General features: G+C 35.1%; 1 protein-coding gene across 3 annotated transcripts in view; it reads left to right on the top strand.

The window, feature by feature from the left end:
- Positions 1 to 27,466, top strand: part of ATF2 (activating transcription factor 2) — a 50,292-nt gene extending 22,826 nt beyond the window's left edge. For 2 of the 3 annotated variants that reach the window (XM_074144779.1, XM_074144782.1), the window contains 7 exons: positions 41 to 219; positions 540 to 654; positions 833 to 919; positions 10,390 to 10,539; positions 12,551 to 12,757; positions 18,543 to 18,648; positions 24,782 to 27,466. In XM_074144779.1, the coding sequence (XP_074000880.1) occupies positions 41 to 219; positions 540 to 654; positions 833 to 919; positions 10,390 to 10,539; positions 12,551 to 12,757; positions 18,543 to 18,648; positions 24,782 to 25,008 (1,071 nt within the window). In that variant the 3' untranslated portion in view covers positions 25,009 to 27,466. The remainder of the gene's footprint in view (positions 1 to 40; positions 220 to 539; positions 655 to 832; positions 920 to 10,389; positions 10,540 to 12,550; positions 12,758 to 18,542; positions 18,649 to 24,781) is intronic. The other variant, XM_074144781.1, reaches the window with a different exon arrangement.
- Positions 27,467 to 27,939: the final 473 nt, after the last annotated feature.

The following is a 27,939-nucleotide window of genomic DNA, read 5'->3' as shown; positions in this document are numbered from 1 at the left end:
CTTGTATGTTATAAACTGATTAATCTTTGTTTTTCCTCAGGAAGTGTCACTGCAGCAGACCGCACAGCCTACATCAACAATAGTTCGTCCAGCATCGCTACAGGTTCCTAATGTACTGCTTACGAGTTCTGACTCAAGTGTTATTATTCAGCAGGCAATACCATCGCCAACGTCTAGTACTGTTATTACCCAGGCTCCATCCTCTAACAGACCAATAGTGTAAGTTACATAAATCTTAGTAAAATGTTTTCTTACAGAATTTGAAAATTTTTTGTTTTGTTTACTTTCAGTTACTGTTTCTGCAGTTAATGTACAAGTTTGAGATGCTTTGGTGTAATGTGGTGCTTTACTACATATGAAACATACAACTTTCACTACACGTGAAATATAATTCCATGTTCTCCACATCACTAAGTTCATATTTTTGATTGCAAATAAATATTACATTACAACTGTAAACAATCCAAATTTAAAATAATGTGTAAACTTGTTCTCTTTTCTGGATAAGTTTTCTTTTATATAGTTCATTCCTTTTTCAGTCCAGTTCCAGGTCCTTTTCCTCTGCTGTTACATCTTCCTAATGGACAAACCATGCCTGTTGCTATTCCTGCATCTATCACAAATTCTAATGTGCATGTCCCTGCTGCAGTTCCAGTAAGTAAGCATGATGCTATATTAATTTGAAAGTGGAGCAGATGTGCATAAGTGCAGCATAGAACTTAGCTTTAAGCAGCTTGATAGCTGTTTTGGCTTCAGAGGGTAGTGCTGTCATATGCTCTCTATTATGATAACATACTCAGGTTTTCTTCATTTTTATACTTTATCTGGTCAGCTTGTTAGACCTGTCACCATGGTGCCTAGTATCCCAGGAATCCCAGGGCCTTCCTCCCCACAGCCAGTGCAGTCTGAGGCTAAATTGGTAAGTGAAAAACTCCATTATTCCTCAAGAAGAATAACTTGAGAAATTAATTAAATTCTATTGCTTTTTAAAACAGCTTTAGTTTTCTTTTGTTAGTCTAAATTCTTCAACTACAAATTTAATAAAAACAGAAAAATAACAGGTGCATTTATTTTACAGTTATTTCAAATTGCAGCCTATGTTAGTTCTGTTGTTAATGGTAATTTTTATCTTATTTTGAATCATTCTTCTAAATGAACTAGACTTTTAACTAAACTCCTTGGTCTTTGTATTGGAGGATAGGAAATGTTAGTTGGAAGAAAGACAAGATTATTGGCATGTTAACAGCAAACATCACCTTCAGAGAAGCAAAATGTGTTTCCTCCCAAAGGATATGATATTTCTTAAAAAAACTAGAGAAATATTTTTTTTTTTAAACAATGTTTTCAGAATCTCAACTGAGTATGGCCCGTTTGGCAAGAGGCGTGCAATTAGATGCATGTAACTGACATACTTAAGAAATTGTTTTGTGTGGAGGTTGTTTCTGTTGCTTCAGAGGACTTGGGGATTACTTGGGAAAAACATGAGTAAAACAAGCAGAAAAAGTTTATTTTAGGTTTGGTTTTGTTCTTTTTTTTTTTTTAAATATTAGTGATCCAATTATAGTTGTAGTCTGAATCAGTCATCAATTTCTTGAAAAATTTTCTGCAACATTAGGTAGTTCCTTCTCTGTTTTTGCTGTCTTGTTTGTTTGTTCCAACTGTTCTAAAATAATGGGAAGTCTATTATTAAACAATAATTAACTCATGTACGTATTTACAGATTCTTCTGTAAACAGTACCTGTCTTGTGGTGTTCCTCTTCTGACTCTTACTTTGTGCTAAAAAAGAATCAAGAACACCTGGTAGATAAAATGTATATTTTTGTCCATCAATATTGATAAGTGGGAGGATGCCCGTAACATCCTTTGATATCTCGTTTCTCTTGACCTAAACCTGTGGGCTTTCTTTCCTTATCCATTTGCTCTTCTCAAACCACAATATGAAAAACAGTGAGTCTGGGAATAACAATTATTCTGCTGTCTGCAGTAATGGTATTCCAGTATAGTGGGCACACTATTAAGTATATTGCTGAGTGATTGGCTTTTACAAAGCTTTAAAGGGGGGAAAGAAATACATTTATGTAGTGGAAACTTTGATCTCATGTTGGAACAAGCAGTCACTCAGATGCGAAGAAAAACAAAGATCATTAGACTTAAAATTTAACAGTCTCATTAGGCTTCTCGTTAGAATTTAGCTAATATATGCACTTCAGTGATTGCTTATCTTTTTTCTTAAGTGAGACTGTAAAAAGGGTATTTGCAGTATTTTTTCCTTCCTTGTCGCTTAATATAGAGCATGAGCAGAATGCAAGCATATCAGAATTATGTATATTTCTGATGCTCATTTACTTTTATATAGTGCCTATTCACAAAAATAAAAAACTTTATTTCTTATCACTCTTAAAATAAAAGCAATTTAATGAGAAACTTCATGTTTATGTAGAAAAGCTTCCAAGAGGAAGACTAGCTCACTATGCTATGTGATGCATTGTTGGCAAATACGTGATGGTTTATTAACTGTAAAGTTCCATTTAATTTTTAAAATTTAAGTCTTTGTGATGCCAAATCCTTTTTTTCATGTATCTCTTGAAAATAATTTTGCTTCTGTGTAATCAGGTTTATTTTTCATGTGTGTTCCTTGTTAAGTCAACAGAAGACTTAATATTTAGTTTTACAGCTATTTGTTTGCTTTTTACTTCATTAATAGTTCACATTTAAAGTTGAAATATTAAATTTCAGTATTACAGATTAGAAGTGAACAGTGTATATTTCATTACAGTATATTTCATCTATTAACAATATACTGCAATTTGTGGATTTGTGGATTTATTGGTATGTTTAAGTTAGTAGAACACTGGGAATGCTTCCTGTGTCCTTTTGCCTGCCATAGCCATGGTTCTGCTTCATGTTGGGGTGAAGTATGCCAGCCCAGTATTCTTACTGTCTTTGGGGCAGAAAGCTGGATGAGGGGGCAAAGCTGTGTTGTTCCCTTCTCAACAATCAAGGCCCAAGAATCAGGATACTTAGAGGTCTTTAGAGTTCTTGACTGTTGCTTTATTTTATTTGTTATTTATTATTTGGAGAATTTTGTTGTTCTTTATAGCCAGCCCTTGCAGTCTCGTGGATTTTTTTCATATTGCATTATAAAATGTAAAAGTAGAATATGTAGGAAATGTAAAAAAAATGCTCAAATAGTTTCCTAACATTGCAACTGTTCCTCAGATATTGAAGTAAATTTGGTAGTGGATGGGATGCAAAATTTGGAAAGTTAACATGTTTTTTTTTTGTTTGTTTCTCCAAAGGGTTTGGTCATGTATGCTTTTGGCCATCATTGTTTGAATCTTGCTTTTAGTCAAAGACCATACTTTCCTAATATGGTATTCTGCGCTTTCAGCTGTCATGTGTGACAATAATATTTCAAGGTATTCTTAATTGATGCAGATCTAACTACTGCAGAGCTTGAATAAAATTCTTGAAGAATCGTTTGCAGTAGCTTTGTCACTTCAAAATGCAATATCCCCAAATTGTTACCAAATACAAAGGACAACTTTGTCCTGTGTAGAAGGCACAACTCCTTGTGTTTTGGATGAAATACCTGGCAGGAACCAGGCACTTCCCTTCGTCAGTGCTTTGTGCCTTTCTTTTCCAAGGCCATTTCTGCAGTTAATTTCTTGCGTGACATTTTAAGGAACTACTGGTGTATTTTAGAGTTTTGTAATAAGAAAAGCACTTTGTGCTCTGATGTCATTCCTCATCTCAATCATTCATTTTTCTTACCTGTTTTCAAAAGGCAGGCTTCCTTTTGGCTTATAGTGCATTATTTCCTAATGGTATGGAGTTTAATTATTTAAATACCAAATTTGCAGAACTTAATTTTTATATTTTTATTCATGTGAAAACAACGTACTTTTCTATTTTGATGAATAGCTGTTGTTTCCTTATGAGTTGCATATAACAAATTGTACCTAGAGCATCATATATTTCTTTATATAAAATCACGGATGAACTTTAGTCAAACAAACTGACACTTTGATTTTTAAGAGCTAAAGCTTAAAATAACTGGGAGAAGACATCTTTGGTAATGAGCATAGGATGCCTTCCTATAGCACAATTAAATTTTTTCTTCAGCTACCCTAGCAGTCTTAAAACCCTGTAAAGATAAGGGAACTAATATACTTGCTGTGTATTTTTTGCCCACTATGGACAGCTTTGGGAGACTTTTTTTCAGTTCATAAATGGGCTCTGTTATGACCTTTGAAAGTGTTTTTAGATTAGAGCATCCAAACTTAATGCATAATAATGAGAGCTGTGTATTCATTTCTGTATTTGATTTCTGAAGCATCAGGCTCCTTCAGTACGGCAGTTTTGGTTATTCACATGCAGCACGTTACTGAGATGTTACCTTAAGAACTCTGCTTCTCCTTTGCTCTTTTCTCTCATTACCATTAAAGTTGTTTGACACTAAATGATCACATGAATTCCATGGAGCAACAGTTGGATGTGAGAACAGGTTCACTGACTGAAATATCAGATAGAAAAATATATACCAACTGCAAGAAATAATGACTGGGAGGAGAAAAAAAGATGTAAAAATTAAAAAAAAAAAAAATCTATGCAGTGAGCCAGATACTTAGGATTGGTGACTTTATTGCAGGAGGGTCTTGACTGAAACAGGTGAAATTTAGTGGTCTTCCACTGTGTGTTAAGCACAATCTTAAGTGTCTGCTTCAGCACTGAAACATACAGTGCTTTGTGTTTTAGTGCTCTGGGATAGTTACGTGAAATTAGATTACATTTTAATTGTATTGTCCAATATTGAAGTTATTGGAGTGAACATGACCTGTGAAAGACACTGTTCCTATACTTTTGAACATTCTTGGATCCTTTTTTTCCTGTTACTAGTAGAGCTGAAGTGAAATATGACTAGAGATTTTATTCAGACACAAGCTGTCTTTTACTGTTATTCTTTTGAAAATATTTTTGTATCAAGAATGACATTCAATGAGTGAAAATGAGTTTCAGATTTCTGTGGCACATTTAATATAAATTGTCGGTTTTTCTGCTGCAACTCCATATTTGTTGTTATGCTCAAGAAACCAACTTCCGCATACTTAAGTAAAATCAAATGCATAAGTCAGTTTTGTGATATTTTAGAGGCTTAGAAGTGGATGCAGTAGCTGTGTGTTGTGGTTTAACCTCAGCTGGCAACTAAGCACCACACAGCCACTTGCTCATACCCCCACCCAGTGGGATGGGGGAGAAAATCAGAAGGGTAAAAGTGAGAAAAATCAAATTGAGATAAAGACAGTTTAATAAGTAAAGCCAAAGCCACACAAGCAAAGCAAAACAAGGGATTCATTCATTGCTTCCCTTCGGCAGGCAGGTGTTCAGCCGTCCCCAGGACAGCAGGGCTCCATCACATTTATTTGAGAAGACAAACGCCATAACTCCAGAAGTCTCCACTTCCTCCTTCTTGCTCAGCTTTATACGCTGAGCATGATGTCATATGTCATGGAATATCCCTTTGGTCAGTTGGGGTCAGCTGTTCCAGCTGTAGCTGTGTCCCCTCCCAAATTCTTGGGTGTCCCCCTGCCTTCTTGTTGGCAGACCAGTAGAAGCTGAAAAGTCCTTGACTGCTTAGCAACAACTAAAATATTAGTATCTTATCAACATTATTCTTATCCTAAATTGAAAACATAGTACTTATGCCAGCTGCTAGTAAGAAAATTAACTCTGTCCCAACCAAAACCAGGACACTGTGCTTAAAAAAAAAAAAAAAAAAAAAAAAATTCCTCACAAAGATCAGGATGCATGATTCTAAATATTACAAAATTGCTTCTGATCTTCTTGTGATAAGATACGTAATTATATGCTTTCTGTATATGAAATGTGAGTCATGCATTATTCCTAGTTGTAAAACATCTTTTTTTTTTGAGTGTACAGCTTGTGGATGCAAACTTAAAGTTCATACCCTTCAGCATAGATTGCATAAGTTTCCAAAGAACTTAAAAATTGCTTTTAACACTGAATGTCTTCCTCTGTCTCCTCCTATCCATATAAAACCTTTTGTCACAATCTGAGAAATACCTTGCACACAGTGGGCAACCAGTAGGCTTTCCGCAGGAGGTGTCTACTGAGAAGTGACAGAGGGCAGCTTGGCAAATGTTAAGAAACCGACATTAACTTGCTGGAGCCCGGCATGGGACCTCGTGTTCAGCAGAATTCTTCTGACCTGTCTCTCTGCATGCCGAGCTAATCAGCAAACACCTAATGAGCCTACTCTAAAGAAACAGACCCTCTCACAACCTACTTCATTTTCATATGTTCTCTGGGGGTGGAGAGACAAGACTTCATAAGGACTGATGATGCTGCAAAGACCACAATAATGATAATTAACTTGCTGAATTTAGAAGATTATGCTGTTAATTAGTTGCAAAATAAAGATAAGTAATAGAGCAGCAGATGGTAGGATAACACCCAGGAGGAGGAGGGTTATTACTCTGATGAGCTTTTGTGGCAGATATGAAATATGGATCTGAGGTTTTTCACAAATTGTTTCTGGAGAATATTATCTTGTTTCTGTGAGCGCTTGATGGAATGATCTAGTTCTACAAAATTTTGACAGATGCGGTGAGGATTTGTTTTCAAGGATATACATGAACAATAAAACCTTGCTAATAAAGACTTTAAAAGCTATTACGCGAGTTGAAAATACCAATTTTAGTTTGCCTCTAATAACAAAATAATACCAAACAAACCTTGGTTGTCATTAGGTTTTCCCACATAGTAATGCTTATATACATTTTTTTCTAATCTTTTTTTCAACATACTTGATTTTAAAACAGAGATTCTCATTGTATTTGCGGTAACTATCTCCCTACTCACAGGAAGGACAACATCCATATAATATTTTACTCCAGAATTAGCTTCTAAAATATGAAACCTTCTAAATATGAGCTGGAAATCTCCTTGTGAAAATCTGTAGACATTCCTCAGACTTTCACAATATTTCTGTATTTGTGGATAACTTTAATCATAACTATTTGAATTTCAACTTTTAAACTTAATACAAAACTACCTTAAACCAGGACAAAAAATAATTCTTGTCTATTTCTGTTTCCATAGTACATTACATTTAACAATGTAATTTTCAGAAGGGGTTTACTTACAAATTTACAAAATTACATTGTTTAAATATTAGCATTACAGTAGGGAAAGTTAGGTCCTACTCTGCACATCCGTTGTGCTTCATGATAGATCTTTTATAATGTATACATAATATTGTATTATTTCCTTCACTTTCTACTGCCATTCTCAAATGTAAAATATACAAATTTAATAGAATTAACTTCCTTTCTTTTTAAGATAACTTTGCAAATGTTTCTTTAACACAGAAATGCAGAAGTAGAAAGAATGGAGCTAGACAATAATAATTACTTGCCTTACGTGCGCAAAAACCAACCAAACAAAAGCAACAAAAAGCCCCCAAACCCTAATTAGTTTTGTTCGTCTCCCAGATCTTCTGAACTTGGACTGTCTTTCACTAAGTTATGCTAGTGAAACTTTTTCTTTAAGTAACCAACTTTAGGCAAACACTACAAAGCCTATCTAGGAGTTCACAGACTGTTGTTTTGGACTATTTTTGTGGAGGATACTTACATCAAGATTTGCTCATGCAATCATGAGCAGAGTAGATCAGACACTCTGCCCATACGCGTCCTTACCATATAAATGCTATGGTCCGCTGCCATGAAAAGAAGAAGTTAGCTTGTTATCACTGAACTGACATACTCACACACTTGAGTTGGATGAAATCTAATCATTTTTACTTCCCATGGCAGTGGAAGAGGAGTATATGGCAAGTTGCTATGTCTTGGCTGTGTAATTGTTGAGACAGTAACTTTAAAAAATCCCCTAGTATGATTGCTTAAAACAAAAGAAAGGATACCTTTTGAAACCTCAGCAGAAGTTAAAATAGACACATTGTAACTCATTTGTTACAACTAATTTGTGCTGTCACTACTATCTTCATTTTGTCTCAATGCCATGTCCTGCTAAACAGCAAGATCCAACCTATGAAGTAATTCAGATAATAAATGAAAATATATTGTGAAAAATCAGATGTTAATAACTTATGGAAAAGATACTGGATAAAATTGTCATCTTAACATTAAATACTTGCTACTGTCTTTAATTTATTTTTTTTTTAATAGTGATTTGGAAGTGATGTTTTTAATGACCAGGATTAGAATTTTAAAGAGTGGGGGGGAATCATCTTACCACCCTTTCAGTTGTAATTAGATCATAGAGTTTGGTTTTTGTAATTTTACTTAGACAATTTAGGGCTTTCTGTGCTTGTCTAGCTGGAGACAGGGACTGAAATTTTTTTGTTAGTTTCTTTTTCCAAGACAAGTTAGGAAGGTACAAGTTCATTCTTGATTTTGTTTTAGTGCTGTATAGGAAGTGTTAAAACAGCTACCTAAGGGCTTAGGATTTTCAGAGTGCTGTGCATATATTAAGAATTATGGACACTTTATCTTAAAAATTTGTGTCATCCTTCCCTAATGCCTGCAGCTAGCCTAAATTTTTGTTGTTAGAGCTGAACACCGGGGAAATTACTGTAAATTTGTTTTATGTACTTTTCTGAAAGCACCTTCTTCATTCTGGGAAACTTATGAAGTTGATACAAAAGTGAGGTGGAGAACAGAACTTATATGTACACTTGAACAGTCCCTATCTGGGGTAATGTGTGCTGTTAATTCAATCTGGAGCAGTCACTGCAGGAAAGACTTTTACTACAGAAGTCACTGGCTAAAGATTCCTTAATAGCAAGCCAGCAGAGGAATGTTGGAGTTTCTCATTTCTCTTTGTAGTCTTCAAATGGGGTATCTACTGGTGGTGGTTAGATGCTACAGCCAAATATATGGATTTCATAGTTGATATAACTTGCCATGTTGCAGACCTGAAGGTTTTTTGCAGTTCTGATGGAGGTAATTTGCAATCTGTTATTTTAACTGTAGAATAGGATCCAGGAAAGGTAGGAGAGAGCTGTCGCAATATTCCAATGACTTAATTGTTGAGAGACGTTGGATACTACAGTTTATAGATAATATCTGCATAAATAGGTGCAAAGTCTTCTGCTTATTTTGAGCTGGCCAAATACAGCCTAGCTTCAGCATTTTTAAGACATTCTATTAATATTCGTACTTGGGCAATACTTTGTTCATATTCCAAAATATAATACAAGTTATCAGAGCTTTTATAAACTCATATATTAAGTCATTAGTCTGTTCTTAAACTTGTATTGGACTTTTTAAAAATCCAGCACTCTAGAAAAACATTCTTTAATACTATTTTCTAGTAAGGTAAATTCTTCAGTAAAACTGAAAATTTCATGGTATATTATATAATATTAATGAAATTTTAAGAAAGGATCTGGAATTATGAGCAGTTGTATCTATTGAAATGTAGTGTTTATCACTTTATCACTTAAGATTAAGAATTTGTTGTAAATAGAGTATGCTACCTGTTACAATTTTAATAGATTTCACCAGAAGTTGAGTGAAATAATTTTCAAGAGGTAGTCAATAAAATCAATAAAATCCTCTATCAAGTTGTCAGTAACTCTTGAATGTATTATGTATATCTGAACTTTGAAGTTACTCTTCTTTGTAGTTGGCTGTGTACAATAAAGAACTTCAAACCTTTCAGCAATTTTTTTAATGTAAAATAGCATGCCGTAGCAGTTACCTTGCATATTTCTGTATAAATAAAAGCTAATCTTTACATATAATTTGAAGCTTGATATTATTTTGTGCATTACTTAGATGTTTCAGCAAAGACCTTGGCTTTTATTTGATAATTACTCATAGGAAGGATTGTAGAGGTAAGTATTTGTAAAGACCATGAAAAAGTAGTCATAACAAACTACTTAAAAATGGATAGAAATCACCATAATTTTTAAAACAGAAAGAAGTTTGTGTTCTGTTCTTTGCCTGTTTTCCCTCATGTGTGATTGTTATCTTTCTGATCTGTACCTTGTGTACTACCAGCCTCAGCAACCATTTGTTAATGGCCTTTCAGTCATCTCTTTGTGGGCACAGTTCATCACGAAGGAGGCTTTCTGTTTCCTTCTCCATACAGTTCACCATCCTTCTCTTTCTGACCACCCTATGACCACCCTCATTATTATTGTCATGCTTAAAAGAAATTGTCACCTATTAGTAGGTATATGCCTAGATAAATAGATAAAGACTATAAAAATAAAAAGCTATTTTAGAGTTGGAGTTCCTGTTTCCAAAATGGAAACAACTGTTAATATAAATAATAACTCCTCAAGTTAGCATGATAGAATATTCCTCTTTTTTCTGCTTTTTTTTTTCTGCTTTCAGAGATTGAAAGCCGCCTTGACCCAGCAGCACCCTCAGGTAACAAATGGAGATACTGCCAAGGGACATCCAAGTGGGTTGGTTAGGACTCAGTCAGAGGAACCACGACCACAGTCACTACAACAACCTGCAACATCAACGACTGAAACACCGGTATGACAATAGAGCGGATGTGTAATTCCTACCCCCTTCTATGTTATGCAAGAAAAACCCGAACATCTTTTCCCTTTACTCTTGATTTGTAGACTAGAGGTTAACATGCTACTGAATCCAAGACTACAGAAACCCAAGATGATAGTTTCAAAATAGGTATTATCGATATGCTCAAATTTAGAACGAAGTCCTCTTGATTTCTGGAATTTGCTACCAGGAAATTCTGTGGTAGTTGAAAATTGTACAGCTGGTTATTATATATTTGAAAAAACTAAGTGCTTTTATTCTATATTTATATTGCATGATTAATATTTTATATCGTAAACACTCTTCAGAAATTTTTTTTAACTGCATCAGGTATCGTGCTTATGTTAATTTGCTTGGAAGTATTTTTTCTGGGCTGCCACACGCAGAGTTTGAGCTGCGTGATTAAGTGTGCTGTGTCATCCCAGGTATGGAAAGGGGGGCTCTGAGTTTAGGAATGGTGTGCTGTCCCTTTGGGATGATAGATGAGAACGGGGAATAAAGGACAAGACCTGTGAGTCAGACTGGAAGAGGGAGTGCTGCTGGAGGAAAGAGATACTTTCCTGGGTGATTCTTGGAGGATTGCTGCTGTTCTAAAAAAAACTTGTTGGAATGTGTTTTCAAAATGCTTTTAAAAATCTCTGAGTTATTTTCAGAATTCACAGCATAATATGAGTTTTAGAAAAGCTACATACTTGGCCCAGAACTGGAAAGACCTGCATCTGCAGTGAAAGCACTCAAATTCTTAGGCAGGAGTGAAATCAAATAATGTATTAAAACAAGTATGTTTGGAGCAAAAAGAGGAAAAAGGTTACCCATGGTAAAACAATTCCCTTCTTAGGGCTGATATTCTCCCGTGCTATCTTACGTTTTTTAAAAGAATATTTTCATAGTATCATATAGCAAAATTTTCAAGATTAAAAGCTTGCTGTTTAGTTATTTTGTGGTTACTTTATAATAAGTATTTAAAACAAAAATAATTACAAGTGTTTCATTCCTAAAAGGATAATTTGAGTTCCCAGGGTACTTCTTATTATTGGCTATCTAGAATTTATGCCAAATCGATATGCCCACTGATATGTGTTTGGTGCTTTTAACTTAAAAATAAAACTTTCTTCCTGTGCTATACTGAATATGCAGGTGCACCTGTGAGTATGTCGTGTAAACAGTTATATGCTGTCTATCCTATCACTTTAAAGTATTTTAAGATCCATTATATTGTTACCATAATTCATTAAGTCTTTGCCTAGGGTCTATATACAGCTATAAAGGAGTATAATGTATAATTTAAAATATTGAAATATTTTGATGCTGTCATAACATGTGGGTGCATATAAGGGAAATTGGCATGGAGCAGCGGGGAACACATCAACAAGTAGGAAATGGCTATCTGGAGATCCAGGGATCATTGACAACGTTTGTCAAACAGCTTCTATGTGCTGGGCATAAACAATTGTGTAGTATTTCAGTTGTGACTAGGTTTGTGGGAAGAGTATTTGGGAAGGGTCAAAAGTAGAAAATCTATTTCCTTCTAAATGTAACTTGTAAAAGGTATTTTGGGTGGAAGAGTTTTTTTACGTTTACCTCTTGTAAATACTTGTGTCATCAGAATTGGTAGAAGAATGTCTGAGGGTCCATCTAAAGAAGTATTGCTTCCAAGCTTTATTCAGTTGCCAAATGTAAATGTCATGCTTCACGTGTAAATGTGAAGAGAGTGGCTTCCTCTAGTGCAATTTTAAACCAAAGCTAGAGCCATGATTAAAAATGTAAAATGACAAGGAATGTAAACACAGCATTCTTTTTTAAAACATAGCTATAGAGCTAAGTGACATTGTTTTCCCCAGAAGAAGTGCATATCACCTGAATGTATTTAGAAATGTTGTGAATGCTTTTCTCAAGATGCGGTGCGTTTTTATATTAGTGCTGTGGGTTAAGTCATGAATAGTATTATATTGTTAACTTCTGTAATACTTGTTACTGTTTTCAGGCATCACCAGCCCAGCCTACACCACAAACACCAAATACAGGTGGTCGGCGAAGAAGAGCTGCCAATGAAGACCCTGATGAGAAAAGAAGAAAGTTTCTGGAGCGAAATCGGGCGGCTGCTTCCAGATGCCGACAGAAACGGAAAGTCTGGGTGCAGTCATTGGAGAAAAAAGCCGAGGACCTGAGCTCACTAAATGGCCAGTTACAGGTATACTTTTTATTTCAAGTAAAAATGAACGATTTTCCATTCGTAGACAGTGATCCTGGATCAATGGAACGTAAACTTTGCATGAAATCAGAAACATAAACGGTTTTGTAACTGGTGGCTCAGGTCAAAATTGAAAATTCGGCACTAATTGCATATAGTGTTAAAATAAGAATATAAGAAAATACTCAGATTTCAAGATGTGTAAACTTTAGGATCATACCCTTTTGTCCTTTGTTCCATTTTAAATAACCTTCAGACTGTGATACTAAACAAGGATGACGAGATGCCTTGGAGTAAAGGCTTATGAGTGAAGTCATAGCCTTACCTTAAAAATATCTTGCTCTTAATAATTTGTACCACAGCCTGAGTTATTTAAATAAGATTTGGTTTGATTTCCTTTGGTTCATTTTAACTTCACTTTTTTTCCTTTAAAGTGAATGTAGTGCTCGTGAAAGGTGCCAGATTGACATCACTGGAAACTGAAGGCCTCTTTTGTCCACAGAACAGGTACAGCACAGGCAGCGGCAGTGCAAATTTCACCACGCTGCCCTCCCAATGTGCGTAAATCCTATAGGGAGGGAAGTATACTGTAAGAGGGTAGTCTAGTGTATGTTGCAAGTCATTTTTCCACCTCATCTGAGGTTGTCAATCTTGGGAAGTTGACACGTGGACACACTTTTCGCCCTATAGAACTATCCATGACCCTTTTGTTTAAACTACTATTAAATATTAAAGCATGCTTTCTTAATGTTTGCCAGCAGCACGTGAGAATTGGCATAAGGTATTGTTTCAAAATGAAAAGTCTGAAAGTTTTTTTTCGAAAATTACAGAAGGGAAAAATGATGTCATTTCCTAAACGAAACATTCATTTAGAAAATGCAATGGAAAGTATTTTGATATGTTAAAAGTTTCACTTTTTCTTTCATCAGAGCTGTTTGCTGAGTCAAATTCACAGATCTTTTCCTTCCTATTAAAACTCCTTTTTCATGCTGTTTGATAAAGAAAATGTGCTAGTTTAACCAACAGGGAAGTAGAGCATGTTGAGATTACTTCTTATCATGTAATCAAAATTAGAGTGTGTCTATCAGTTGTCTTCATGTCTTTAAAAATACTCAGCATCTCAGACTGTAAAATGTGAGAAATTCTTACCGAAGCACACAACGTGGAATTGTTTTCTGTGCACCAGCATTAGTTAAATTTCTTGCTATTATATAGTCTTCTCATACCTGTTCAGGCTTAAGACCTGCTCCTTTTATGCAGTCACAATCCTCGCTGTAAATCTATTAATTAAAAAATGGTTTGTAGCACTATGGCTTAAATAATCTAAGAAACAAGTGAAGATAGATCTACAAGAAGAAAATCAAAGAACAAACAGATTGGCTATATTTCTTCTTTTTTTTTTTTTTTTTGTAATGAACGTAATTTTTGGTATTATATGAACTGCCTTTAACTTATACATACCCATTTTTATACCCAAAAATGATGTAAGTACCATGACCAAAAGATTTCCAGATTTCCAAGAGTTAACACAGTAATAGTGAATTCAAGAAAAAGAATTTTCTTACGGTCTGCCAAAAGCAAAACTGTTAGCTGTGAAGAACAGAATGACTTGTAAAGAAAATTGAATGTCAGAGAAATAATTAAACTGTACTTTATGTGGAAACATTAATCAATCCTATATTTCCATAATAAGTCTTTACTTGACGGGCTAATACAGCTGATCAGCATAGTGGTCAGTAATGACCCATGATTACTTACTTGAAATTTAATAGTAAATTTAATAAGTTTGGAGTTTTGCCTTAGTACAGTTTTATAGACTGAGTGTTACGGTTTAGTAGTTCATATGTTGTTTAATGTCTAAATGACCTGCTCAGCTGAATTTACAAAGATGTCTCATTTCCAAAAGCAGGTTAATACCAAAATGACTACATTGCATTGCTTCACATAACAATTCTGACTTCTTTCAATGCAGTTAGTAGCTTTCTTGAAATGTCTGTGTCAAAGCTTCTAATGTCAATGTCAAGGTTTTTAAGACTGAAAACTCTCTAACAGTACTTACAGATTTTGAAGAGATTTACTTGGTTGATACATATATTTTGTTCCATAGTTTTCAATTTTCTGTAGATTTAAAAGATGAAAGTAGGCAGAAGTTAATGTTTGAATGTAATCTTTTTTTAATGAAGCATTATTTTTCAAATTTCTGCTTAAGGGAAAATTTCCACCTATTACATTACACCAGTAATGTATTTAGGTTAGGTTGGCTGCCTTTATTATAGTTTTTTTCCATGCTTCCAACATTTTGTAGTTTATTTACTGTTTGCTTTTTGTGGACTGTGTTTTCTATTAATATGTTGACTTGTTTATTCATCTTAAATTTTATATAGCACATTGTATTGCCTCTGTGCCTTGCAAGGTATAGTATGCTATATAACACATTAAGGAAGTATTGACAGTGTGTCCCCAGTGGCCGTATTGCAGGATCAGATGCCAAAGTTCAGTATGCAATCTGCATTTGGTCCTTGTTGCTTTAATAATCTTAGAGGGCAGTGTATTAGTAGAAGAATGGCCTGTCTTCCTCAGGAGGTCATTGTAGGTTTTAAAGGATCAGCAATCAAGTGGTGGTTTGTACTAATGCTGCAGAAGCTGCTTTGGGAAGGCTAAATTGTGAAAGAAACGCCTGTAAGTAAAGGTCCTTTGCCATGTGGGCAGGGGTATCTTGTTGAAGTTGTCCAAAAAGAAGCACGAAGAGCAGTGTTTAACTCAGCCACAGACAATCCCCCATCCCCATAAGTCACACTTACCTGTCTGATGATAATTTTGGCAAATATACCTCACAAATATTGTCCCATGCCTTGCTGAGTAAGGGTTAATCTGATCCCACTATTACATATGTATTTTGGATCCAGGGAGAAATAGGCAGATAGAGAAGAACATATTGTACACTGTGTGGTGTACCTTCATAAGAATAAAGAAGGGAAAGTATCTTTTGAAAAATGGAGTGCAGGTAAAAATAGATATGTTTTCCTCCAGAAACCTGTTTTCTAATGTTAGCGCATTTTGAAATGTGGGAACATAAAAATTCTTCTAGACAGCATGTGAGGTATATTTCATGCTTATTTAAAGAAATGTTGATGCCTGTGCTTGACTTGATATCTTGTTAATGAAGAGGACTTTTTCAGTGTGAAAACTTGAACAAATCTTTCTTCATGCCAACTGTTGAAGTGTTTATTCCATGTGTTTCTTGTTAGCCTGTTGTCAGCATATTAACCACGTGTTAAATGACAGTCACATGTTAACATGTTTTGAATGATATGGAAAGACTTGCTATTGTCACATACATGGTAAGAAACTACGATGCGCATAGGAGTTGGTTCTAACAACCCCCCGTTTATTGCCAGTTAAAGTTGTTCTTACTGGTAGTATGGAACTAACAAGCATGGATTGCCTTTCTGTCACATTCCGTGTATCAAGTGTCTTGCAGACATACTCTGTTCTACTTTCAGGAATGATTTGTGCGTGGCACATAGCACTGTTGGCACACAGTTTTTGTGTTAATAACAATGCTAGCTGTGTATTCAATGAGAATACCTCAACTTTTTTAGTATAGAAATGCTCTTCCATTTTTTTTCAAATCTGCTTTAAAGTAGGATAAGATACTTGCTTTTTCTATTTCTGTTAGTGAAATTCTGACTTTGTATAATACAACTGACACTAATCTATAAACTTCCTTTTCAAGTTTTTCATAAACTTTTACTTACTTACACTCATAAACATCCACTTCATACTTACATATGGTGTTTGTGTACAAAATTCTTCCTTAAAATATGGGAGATGCAGGTAGAAAACTTCTGAAAAACTTTTCCTGATGAGATCACTTATTTTGTCGACGTTCCTTTGAACTAACAGAAGTAAGTTTCGTATTCTTGGATGTTGCTGCTTCTGTAGATTATCAAGAAGTGTCTCAAAACTACATCAGCACTTACCCCCCAGTCTTCCCCCCCAGCAATGTCAGTTCTGTGCAGCTGCCTGCTTGGCATCCAGATTTGTGGCTACTCAGTAAATAGCATGATGAACTAAAAGGAGACTGAGAGCTGGAGGCAGAAGTCGTGTGCTTGCTTAACAGCCCAAGATTTCAGGACATGTAATGCCAGCTGGTTAGAGAATTTGTGGGGTTTTTGTATGGGTTTTTTTCATTGCAACCTTTTTTATGTGCAATCACATTTTTCTTTCATTAGAAACATCCACGAAGTCAGATTTTTGGCTTACTTTCAGCTCTCAATTTTGTTCTAAATATAAAGTTTCTAGAAGAGATATTTGATACAATAAAATAACTGAATAGAAAAGTAGTCCTTAATAGCTTAAGAGGATTTTGCAAGTATAAAGGCTTGAAACTTTTTGTCTTCTAAATGGAGAGAGAGGCTACAAAGAGGAACTTTGGTTCTAAAGTCTGGTATTTTAGTAACAGTATTTATAAGCTGTGTTACTTAGTGTAATTAAACCTAATAAATTCTGTTCTTAAAACTTACTTTCTTTACTTTGGAATCCTTTTAGTTGTAATTAATCACTTCTCTGACTGCATAGCTTTATTTCTAGCTTGCGAGTAAACAGGTTGACTTTCTCATGTTTTATTTTTTCCAAATAATTTTAATTGCAATCCAATTTTCCTGTGTTTGTTTTTTCTTTAACTTGCTCCAAAACATGTAAACATATGCATTTACCAAACAATTGTCATGTGTGTGGTATGTTATGTTAATATGCAAAGGTTCTTATGTTTAAGTAATTTCAACTATCAAAGGAAAGGATTTATATATAAAATAACCCATGAAAAACGCATATTATGACAAGATATGTGGATCACAAAGCATTACAGATAACTTGATTCTGTAGATACGTAAAGATTTTTCTACTGTTTAAAGTGAAAATGCATCTTTCAAAATGCCATACCATTTTTAATTGGGATTGTCACATAATGCAGTTCTGTAGTGCTTCTCATCTGTAGATATCAAACTGCTTTACAGGGAAGGTAAGTATCACTGTCTTCCAGTTTACAAATGGGGAAATTGAAGCACAAAGTAAAATGACCTTGCTGAAGGTCACCCAGTAGTGGAAAGGCACAACCTGGGAAAGAACCCAGTCACTAGATTCTGCAGGTGCTGTCTCTTAGATTACACTCCGCTCTGGTGACATAAGCTGACATTTCAGGATTTTGTCATTATTATCAATGATTCCTTCATACAACACATTTATGTAGGGTTGCCAAAGAGAAAATTAGTATGGAAATCAACAATCGGTAAATTATTTTCCAGAGATTTTCAAAGTCCAGAGTCACCAAAAATAATTCTGCATTCACTGATTTTATTTTTTTTTTTAACCTTTTTTAATGTTTGCTGTGGCATCTGTTAAAATGTGGGTAGTTAAATGTAGGTTTACTCTGATTTGAATTAATCACAAAACCTTGCAGAAGAGTCTTACAGTACCCGCATCATGTAAATGAGACTATATGTAGACTCTGCATCTGTAAACTGAAAAATCATATGTTGTATTTTCAGAAAAAGCATTTCCTAGTTTAAGAAAATCATAAAATAGAGTTAGCCAAGTTTCAGCTAATATTTATGTATTCTGAGATAGAAGAAATGTATACATTTTTCAATATATACCAAATGGAAACTTCTTGTATTTTATCTACCCCTAAATGAACAACTGAAAATCCTATAAAACTTAATACTTACCTTCAAAATTTGTGTAGTTTGATCCCGGTAAAGTACGTAACTTTCTTCTCCTTTAGAATGAAGTCACCCTGCTGAGAAATGAAGTGGCACAGCTGAAACAGCTTCTTCTGGCTCATAAAGATTGCCCTGTAACCGCCATGCAGAAGAAATCTGGCTATCATAGTGAGTAATGTTCCATTACCTATAGCCTTAGGCTGCATCAATGAAATACTGCCAAAGTGAACTGAGTGAACATTAAAATCGAGAGGTGCAGTTCTAATATTACATTAAAGATTTTTATTTTAAATCTCAAATGTTATTGGAAGACAGGAATGAATATGTGATATGCAGAAATATATTTTTTAAGTCTTTCCAGTTGAAGTGTTGCATAACATTGACGGTTTTATGTTGGTTTAATAAATGCATATGATAATTAGCATTTAAGGACTATCAGTTTCTACACCTGCTTTTGAAAATATAATTAAAGTATTAAGAGCACAGGATAAACCATTTTTTATACTTTATCTTAGCCTAGTACAGTGAAAGGTCCTCGCGGGTTTTTTCTTCATCGTAATGAGATTTCAGTAGAGGTAATATAACAGCTGTCCTCATTTACCATAACATCCAGAATCAGTCAAGCCGTTAAAATAATCAGATGCAGGTTCATGGCTCCTACTGTACAATGCCTTCTAGATTGTTTTGCTTTCCCCATTAAGCGAACACTTTTCTATAAACAGGATATTTTAAAAAGCGATTCTAATACTGGGGGGAATAGCATTTTTTTGAGCAGCATTTTTTTTCTAATACATATTTTTCCTTGAAGTTGCTCATTTGATTTTTCATCCTTCCAGCATTTGAAAGGTTAAGTATGCTTTCCTGACTTGTAACTTCCTTTTTGGATATGATACACAGTGCCAGAACCAGCTGCTGCTGCTGTAGAATAAATGGCCAATTTTGTCCATTGTACACAAATTTGTTACAAATAACTGAGCTGGGAATGCATTAGGCAACATTCATAATATATAACCCACAGCTTTCGTTTTTATGATTTAGTGATATTTCAGGATATTTGTAAATGTGAAGATTGTTTCTGCCATATGTAGCCACTTCATTTTAATTTGCCAGTGTCAGTAATTCAGGAGAATAAAGGAACATTTTGTATTGCATGCAAACAGATCCTCAGGTGCTTGCGATAAAACTTAATGGCCACCATCTTTACTTGTAGTCATTGTAAGCAATTTCATCAGAATGGGCAATATTTTTTAATTTAAAAGATTCAGGAGATTTAGCAACTCTCTATTGCTATATATATGTAGAATACTGATTTTGTCAGTTCTGAGCTTATAAATCTTGGTCCTTCGATCTCCAGTCATTTTGACAAGATGGAAAATAGCATCTTGGAGTAAATTGGAACAGTATAGAAATATGTTTGGGATTTATATTAACAATGATTGCTGCAGGGATGAGGCCATTATGGCTCCCATCTGACAGAACAACATAATTTCATACGGTAGCTACCAGGGGATAACATTATGCATGCAAGGTTTTTCAAAAAAACGGAGAACTGTAGGTTTCTTGAATTTTGATGTTTTGAGGATGCGTGTTCCTGAATTGGCATGAAAAATACTCAAACATAAATCTTAAACTGGCAAGTTAATTACATGCTAAGGATTTCTTTGTTGAAGAATTAAGGAATGGCCTGTTCAGTAATACTTATTTTCTGCCCTCAGAAAAGGACTTTAATGTTCCTAATTTACCAAAGAATGCAAAATAAGAACAACTAAAATACTAAGTGGTGAGAAAAGCCTACATTTGAGATTTTAAAAAAAAAAATAGTAAGCAAGGAGATTGGAAGCATAGCTCACCTAGTTTCTTGAAAAGTCTCTTGAAAGTCAAAGTTCAACAAGAATGATAGTGGTAATGCCATCCCTCTAAATGGATTTTGTCACATTATGTCCACGTGAATATTGTTAGGAAAGCATGTTGGTTAAGTGGCATACCCTCATGCCATAGAAAGTATTTTTAAATAAACATTTTATGTTCATCAAGTAATCTAAGTTGAATTACTTCAAAAATGTGTTAAGTGATTTAACAGTCTGTCTCTGTGGAAGAAATTGAAGACACCAGATTACAGAGCTCCTGCAGTGCTGAATATTGTGCACTGCTGAGGCAGTGCTAGTTCATACCATGCAGACTGTGTCTTAGCAGCTAAGTCCACAATTTAGTGGGGTTTCAGGTATGATGCACTTAAAGAGACGCAAGTAATCTATTGCTTTTCAGGGTATTTTTGGCACTTGCTTTTACATACCTTTTAAGGTTTTTTGGATTTCCCAGGCGCGTTTTTATCTCGGGCCAGGTAAAAAGCACAACAGTGCAGATAACCCTTTCTTCTTCTAAGATTGTTCTTGAGATCATATTTTCCTTATTTAAAAAGTCTTGTGCTTGCTTCAAAAGAGGATGTCATCAGGACAGAGAAAACAGAAAAATGGGTATTCTACTTTGAGGTATTATGAATGAATTTCTGTTGCAATGCTTGAGTTTTCAGCCAGTGTACATTTTTGTATTTCCCAGAGAAGGATGCTATTGGTTCTGAATGCATCTTTAAACATTAGGGGTAAAAGGAAAAAAGTGGTGTGTATAGGAGAAATCTAAATGCTGTTCATTTATTTTTCATTTTAGCTCTTCTGTACCAGATTATTTCTAAAAGTCTTCTGCAATACTCCTATATTTTCTCAGACTTTTTCTGGACTTGGAGGAGGAAAAGGTGAAAACTTGTGAGAAGAAAATACGTTGTGAAAATCAGAGTTGTAAAAATTAAAAGTTGAAAAGGGTGTTTTAGGTATTCTTCCATATTTTTCAAAAGGACATGGTAATATTCAAGAACACTTGTAGAAAACTGCATATAAAGAAAGATAAATGTAGGTGGTGGTAAATGGGGTTTTTGTGTTCTTTCTCTAGTTAGTGTTAATGAAATGGTAAAAGATGACTAACCAGTTTCAGACCTCAAATAACTGGAACCACTCAAACGACTATGTTCCTACAGCCTGTTCTGGACAGGCAACAGTCCTTCGGTGACTGCAGGGGATACTCACAAAGGCCAACTCGCTGGAAATGAGCATTTCTAGGCTTCAGTCCCTCTATAGTCCATGGATGGCCAGGTGAGAATTACCATGAGGCTTCCTTTCTAGTGCTTATCAGGGGACAAAAAGGAAGTTTTGGATCACGTCAATGCTTGCACACTCGCTCCCCTTCTTTTTGGTGGGTTTTTTTCTTCTGAAGACTGAAATCTCTCTTTGTTTACCTTACTGAAAGCTATTGGTAAGCACTGCTAAGAAGTAAGTCTCCTCTGTGCTTTGTTCGGTATTTTTTAAAATCTTTTCTGTTTCTCAGTCTGGCCCATGTAGCCCATTACCAAAATAGGTCACTCCTCCTCCAGCCTGTGTAGGAGCCACACAACCTTCAGGAGAGGGGTCTGCAAATTTTCAGCCTTCTAATGTACAGCACGTGTTACTTCTGTAGATTCATTTCTAATTCGGACCCTTCGTTTTCCTTCATTTGAGGCAAAGCTGGGGGAGCCACTAAAAAGCTAAAATTCCTAGGCTTTGTTCTACATTGTTAGCTGCAATACAATTTTGGTATGTATCAGTTGCACTCTCGAAACCACAGTCCTGAGCCTGGCAATTCTCTGGTCAACTAAGGAAAAAGAAAAAAAAATCTGACGGAATTTAAATATGATTTTCCTGCGTTCTTCTAAAAGTCTTCAGGCTCAAGAAAACAAGTCACCGTTGTAACGCGGTGACTTTAAGTATCTACTATATTCATTGAGTAGATTTTCTTGTTTGGTTTTAATTCTTCAAATGGAGTTCTGTATTCAGTTTTTGGCTGCTATTCCTGTAAAGTTGGTGCTACATAAGGAAGGAAATCTAAATAGCTGTTCTTTAGGGCAGCACCTCATTTCTAAATATTACTTTATAGTTATTGCACAGATTTACACTTCCAGTCAAAGGTACTACTGTAAACTAGTGTTAGGTTTGTATCACTCATATTCACCTGTCTGCTGTAAGCCCCCCCACTTCTAGCCCCTGCCGTCTGAAAATACCGGAACCGTGTGCTTTTGTCTCTTCAGCACAGGATCTTTGTCTGCTCAATGATATGAAAACTTCTATTGCACGTTGGTGATCATAAATATTCTTGTAACTGTTTCTTCCATTGCATATATGGTCTTCCTGAGCCCATCAATATCAGAAAATCCAACTTTTCTCATTTTTTTTACCACTGTGTTGTTATTCCTTCTGAGTTAACAACATACATGTTAAGGGATATTGAATAATGGAAGACTTCCTTCTCTGGCTGAAAGAAAATGATCTACTTTGCTTCTTCTTTATCTCTGGCTTGTAGCATTTAAAACTAGCCCTTTTTCTTGAGAATAAGGAGGATTTGGCCAACAAGGAAATCGGGGATCAGCAAAAGAAGCGTAATAGGAACAACAGCTTTGAAGAGGAGGAGCAGGTGTTACAGAGGGGAGACTATTGGATACATGTTGTCCCACTTGCTGCCATTTCATTCTGGGGGGAAGAACATGCCACTCATAATTAGTAATTCAGTATTTTTCAGGAAGTGGCACTAGAGTTTCTGGTTTTAACAAAATTTGCATGTGTTCCTTACATGTTTTTACATGAGATCTTGTAGGGCTTGCTAGAGGTGCTTAGCAAAGATGAAACATTAATTAATAATTAAGTTAATAGTGTTAACTGAAATGGTACTCGTTTATGTTCTTCCTGTTCTTGAATGGGCAAATTCCTACTAAGGATCACAGATGTCCTTAGAAGTATCTTAATTTTCTTTCTCTTGCTGTATACAGTTACCATGTAACCTTAGGATACGTGGTAGTTGTCAGCAGACCTAGCTCAGTAGCATCTGCCTTTATCTCCTTTAATGCTTGAATGATCTGTTTTTGAAAAAATGCAGTATCTGTAAAATAGTTGACCTCATGGACGAGAACATTATGATACTTTCAAACAATTATGTCCATGCTCTTGTAGTAGAGGTGCCTTGTTCATGTAGGCAGTATTTCTTAAAAATATAGCAGTTTTGCTTGCTTACCCATCCTTTTTGACCATATAATTCTTTCCCAGAAGCAGTCAGTAATAAAACTGTTGTTTTCAGCCTTCGAAGAGGAGTGTGTTCTTAGTATGCATGGGATTGCTTGAAGAGCTTTATACTGGGGACTTGACTTGCTAATATAGTGAATTTTCTTACCCATAGCTAGTATGTCATATAAACTTCAGTACATCATAAACTTCATTTCATCATTGTTTGTTCATGCTTAGTGTTCCTTTTAGTAGCTGCTGTTAGCCTGGTTTCCTCTGGAAACAAGGCAGTAGTAGCACAGTGGTGTTCATCTCTTAGTGTTAGTGTCATCCTTCCCTGTCCCTTCTCTTCCCTGGGGTAACTTTTGAATTTGTAGGCCAATCTCAAGCAAATCTGAAAGGGGCTGCAAAGACAAGTCTAGAGAAAATCAAGCTTTATTCCATTGCTGTGTCACAAGCAATGGTTTTGTGCTGCTTCTGGCTATGTTTGCATGTATCTTTCTATATTGTTATGTTATACAATAGTCAGTAGTATTTTAAAAGGGACTTCCAATATTCTGTCTGTATACTGTGTTTAAGTCAGCATATAAAATTATTGTGAAGAATACTTGAAAACATGAAGTAGCACAAAGTGGTAAAAAAAATTATCATTAAATTCGGTGCCGATACTTTCATTTTTGAGTGAAAAACAGTAGGCTTATGTGGATTGAAAATTTGTGGAAGTATTGTCCAATTAATATAGTGGTTTAAATAATATTTTCTTTTTCCAGATATCGTATCCATGATCACAAGTATTAATTACTGAACACAGAACTGTTCTTGTTTCGGTACTAAGCAAACACAGTAAACGACATGTTAAAAATCTAAAGCCTTTTCACATAGCACCAAGAGATCTGGTAGCATTTTTAATCTGTAAGTAGTGTTTATTGACATGAGCATTCATCATTAGAATTAGGCCTGGTACCCATCAGCTGATTTACTAGGCAGTAAATCAGACAATTTTTAATCTTGACTTTGAAGATGTGAAAATGTTCTTATTTCCTGAATATTCCGTAGTACGGTCCATATTTTTTTGCTTACAAAGTAGTATTTTCTTTTAAAAATGATAATAAGATTGTTTTGTAATTTGTGCAGCGTTACACCATGAATTTTAATTATTCAGGGTTACCTGGGACATGTTGGTGTGCATTCCGGGGGGGTGAAAAAAATTAATTTTTCTTCTTCAGCTGCAGATAAAGATGACAGTTCGGAAGACATATCAGTGCCAAGCAGTCCACACACGGAGGCCATTCAGCACAGTTCTGTCAGCACTTCCAACGGCGTCAGCTCAACTTCCAAGGCAGAAGCAGTGGCCACCTCGGTTCTCACCCAGATGGCGGACCAGAGCACGGAGCCGGTGCTTTCCCAGATCGTCATCGCGCCTCCCTCCCAGTCCCAGCCTACAGGAAGTTGATTAAAAACTTGCATTGCTTCAGTTTCTTAGATATACATTTGTGACTTTAAAGGGAAATCAACAAAAGACCAGTCTCCATCTAGGAGAAATTGTAGCTTAAAATTATTCATTTTTAAAAATCCAACTTAAATTTGGCTTTAATGATTGGCAGGTGAAGATGAGACAGAGCAACCAGTTCTAGTCTCTTTGCAAAAGACTTTTTTTTTTTAAGTATTAGTTTTATTAGTTATTTTTTGTGCTAAATGTGTAAAGTGTGTGTACAGTACAATGTGGTTTATTTCATTTTTAATTTGGTATTATTTCAACAAACATTGGGGTGAATTACTAAAGGTCATCCCCAAGACTGTGATGGTAATATTATGTGACATTTTTATACCAAAGTTCTGCATAGTCCCTATTGACTTTGTAACGTGAGCAAGGTCATAAAGCACTAGGCAAGAGGAAGACAGTAACAGTAAATTTGCTTTTAGTCTTTTTGCCTTTTTGTTGTTTTGCACATTATGAGAGGAAGAACATTGGGAGAAAAATGTTTGGGTTGTTTTATGTATAGCATTTTGGTTGGCTTTTTAACTGTTGGGGTTTTTAATTTGTGTAATAGGGCCAGTACAGTATATGAGATACAGTACTCTTATGCACATACCTATCCTAGATGAGGATCATTACTAAATAGATTTGATTTTTTTATTTTAAATTGATGTCAGGTGGGTTGGTTTTTTTTTTTCCCCTCCAACACTTTCATTCTGGGGGGGAGGAGAGCTTTATTTCTCCAGTCAGAATAGATATCTATAACTACTCTTTGTTGCTAGGCTGAAACCAGTAAGCATATTGTAAAATACAGGGTTATCAAATACGGAATACTTAGTATTCCAAAGTAGGTTGATATTTTGTGGATTTTTGAGTCGCAGACTAAGGAGTTTACTCATGGTTTTGGATGCCAGAAAAGCCTAAAATCCTTCTTCAGACAACTCAAGACTTTTTTTTTTGTCATTGTCTTGTATTTGCAAGCTAACTTGTACTTAATTCTCGTGTAAGCACTGTCATCTTTTAGTAGCAAAAATTTTGATACCTTTCTTGTGGGATAAAAAAAAAAATCAGTATCTACCGTATCTTGGAAACAATGTAATTATAACGTGGTGTGTGTGGTGTGTGCGTGAGAATGGTTCCGTAGTTAATGCCAGCAGTCTTTTGCTTGAATGTTTAAAGATGCCTTCAATGTGATGCTGGCTGATAGGTGATTGCAGTTTTAAAATGTTATTTACTGTGCGAACTTGGATAACTAACATTCCATGATGTAGTTTGTTTCTGATGAGATGATTGTAGGTACACTCTCTCTCATTATCCAATCATCTGTAGGATATTGAGTTTTTTAAATGTGCCATTATCTATTTTGATTCTGTACTCATGTTCAAAATACAGTACAATATTTTACAATAGATTAAGTTGTTTAAAAAAAGTAGATGTGTGCTTTCAAGTCGGAAAACTTTGTATAATAGCAAAAACAGATGCATAGTAGCAACTGGCAGTAAAGCAGGTTTCCATTATGTATATAACAAAGATTTAATGCATTTATAATGGGTTGTGTAGTTCATTTGCTCTTCCTTCTCCACACTATACTATGTGTTTTTTAAATGTCAGTGCCATCAAGTTTCTATTTGATTCAGTTTTAAATCTAAAAATGTAATTGATCCACAGGAAAACCATAATTTCTACACTATATATACAACCATACTATAATGAAAACTGGAAAAAGAAGTATCTAAGTCATATATGTATCATTGCAGGGCTTTAAGCATGAAAATAATAGGGATTCTAAATATTTTGTATTTTAAAACTAAGAAAGTTGAGTTGATAACCTCATATGTTTAAAAGTCTTACTTTCCCACTTTCAAGATAAAAAGCTGTAACAGTTACTGAACGTTTCCGGGGTGGTGAAATACAATGGACCTCTTGTGAGAAGGAAATTAATTGCAAAGGCACAAAATGTGAATTCTGCACGAAAGCTATACAGTCACTTTTCATTGTAGTTTTGGTGGACTAGCTAAGGCCTCATTGATTATACTATAATTTGCTCTCCTAAACACAAAGGCTTTTAAATCATATTTATATAAGTGGATTTTTTTTATAACAAAACTGTCACACTTGTAAAATAAGTCTACATACATGTATAGGAGATGTGTAAACAGTGAATGAATTTAACAGTGGGGCTGGAAAAAGAACCATTAAAATCTGTGTTCAGCAAATAGAGAAAAGTTATTAGTCGTACTACCATGGATTCCGTTTTGAGACGTATGTCACACTACTTCTGTACTTAGCATTCTGGGTCTTTACGTTTGACATGTTTCACAAACTGTACTGTTTTCTTTTATGTGCAGTTTGCATGAGTAAATCATCAAAGAGAATAAAATCTATCTTTAAGTTATGTTCCTATTTTAATGAAATTATAATTGTTCTAAAAGGCAGCACTGTCTTCAGACTTATTTCTTCATCCTTGCAATTATCAGCATTTTTCTGGAAGTCATTACTATAATGTCAAAGTAACGTTATGTAAATAAGAACACATACGGTTCTTTAGAAAATAAGTCAAATTCCATTGCTCTGCAGTTGAGCTCTGGCAGCTTCTGAGGAACAAGTCTTGTATCATTAATTCCAGGAGCCCAAGGTAATTGGCAGATAAAGGATTTTGCAGACAGAGCTTGGTGATCCCAGGTGTTTCTCAGCCATCTCTGGTTGCCCTGAGTTCCTCAGCAAGAGCACTCTGTAATCAGAATTTCCAGCTAACTTCAGGTATCTTAATCTGCTCTTAATCTACATGAAGCCAGGAAACAACAGATGAACTGCTCGCAGTTGTGAAAGGTTGAGAAAAAAATATGCCCTCACGCTTGATTTTTAGAATATTAAAAATGGTTTGGGCTTATTTATGAATGTTGGAAA

Source organism: Numenius arquata, chromosome 3 (assembly GCF_964106895.1).
Source record: "Numenius arquata chromosome 3, bNumArq3.hap1.1, whole genome shotgun sequence".
NCBI lineage: Eukaryota > Metazoa > Chordata > Aves > Charadriiformes > Scolopacidae > Numenius > Numenius arquata.
The sequence above is the reverse complement of the archived record's forward strand: the minus strand, read 5'-3'. Positions and strand labels throughout refer to the sequence as shown.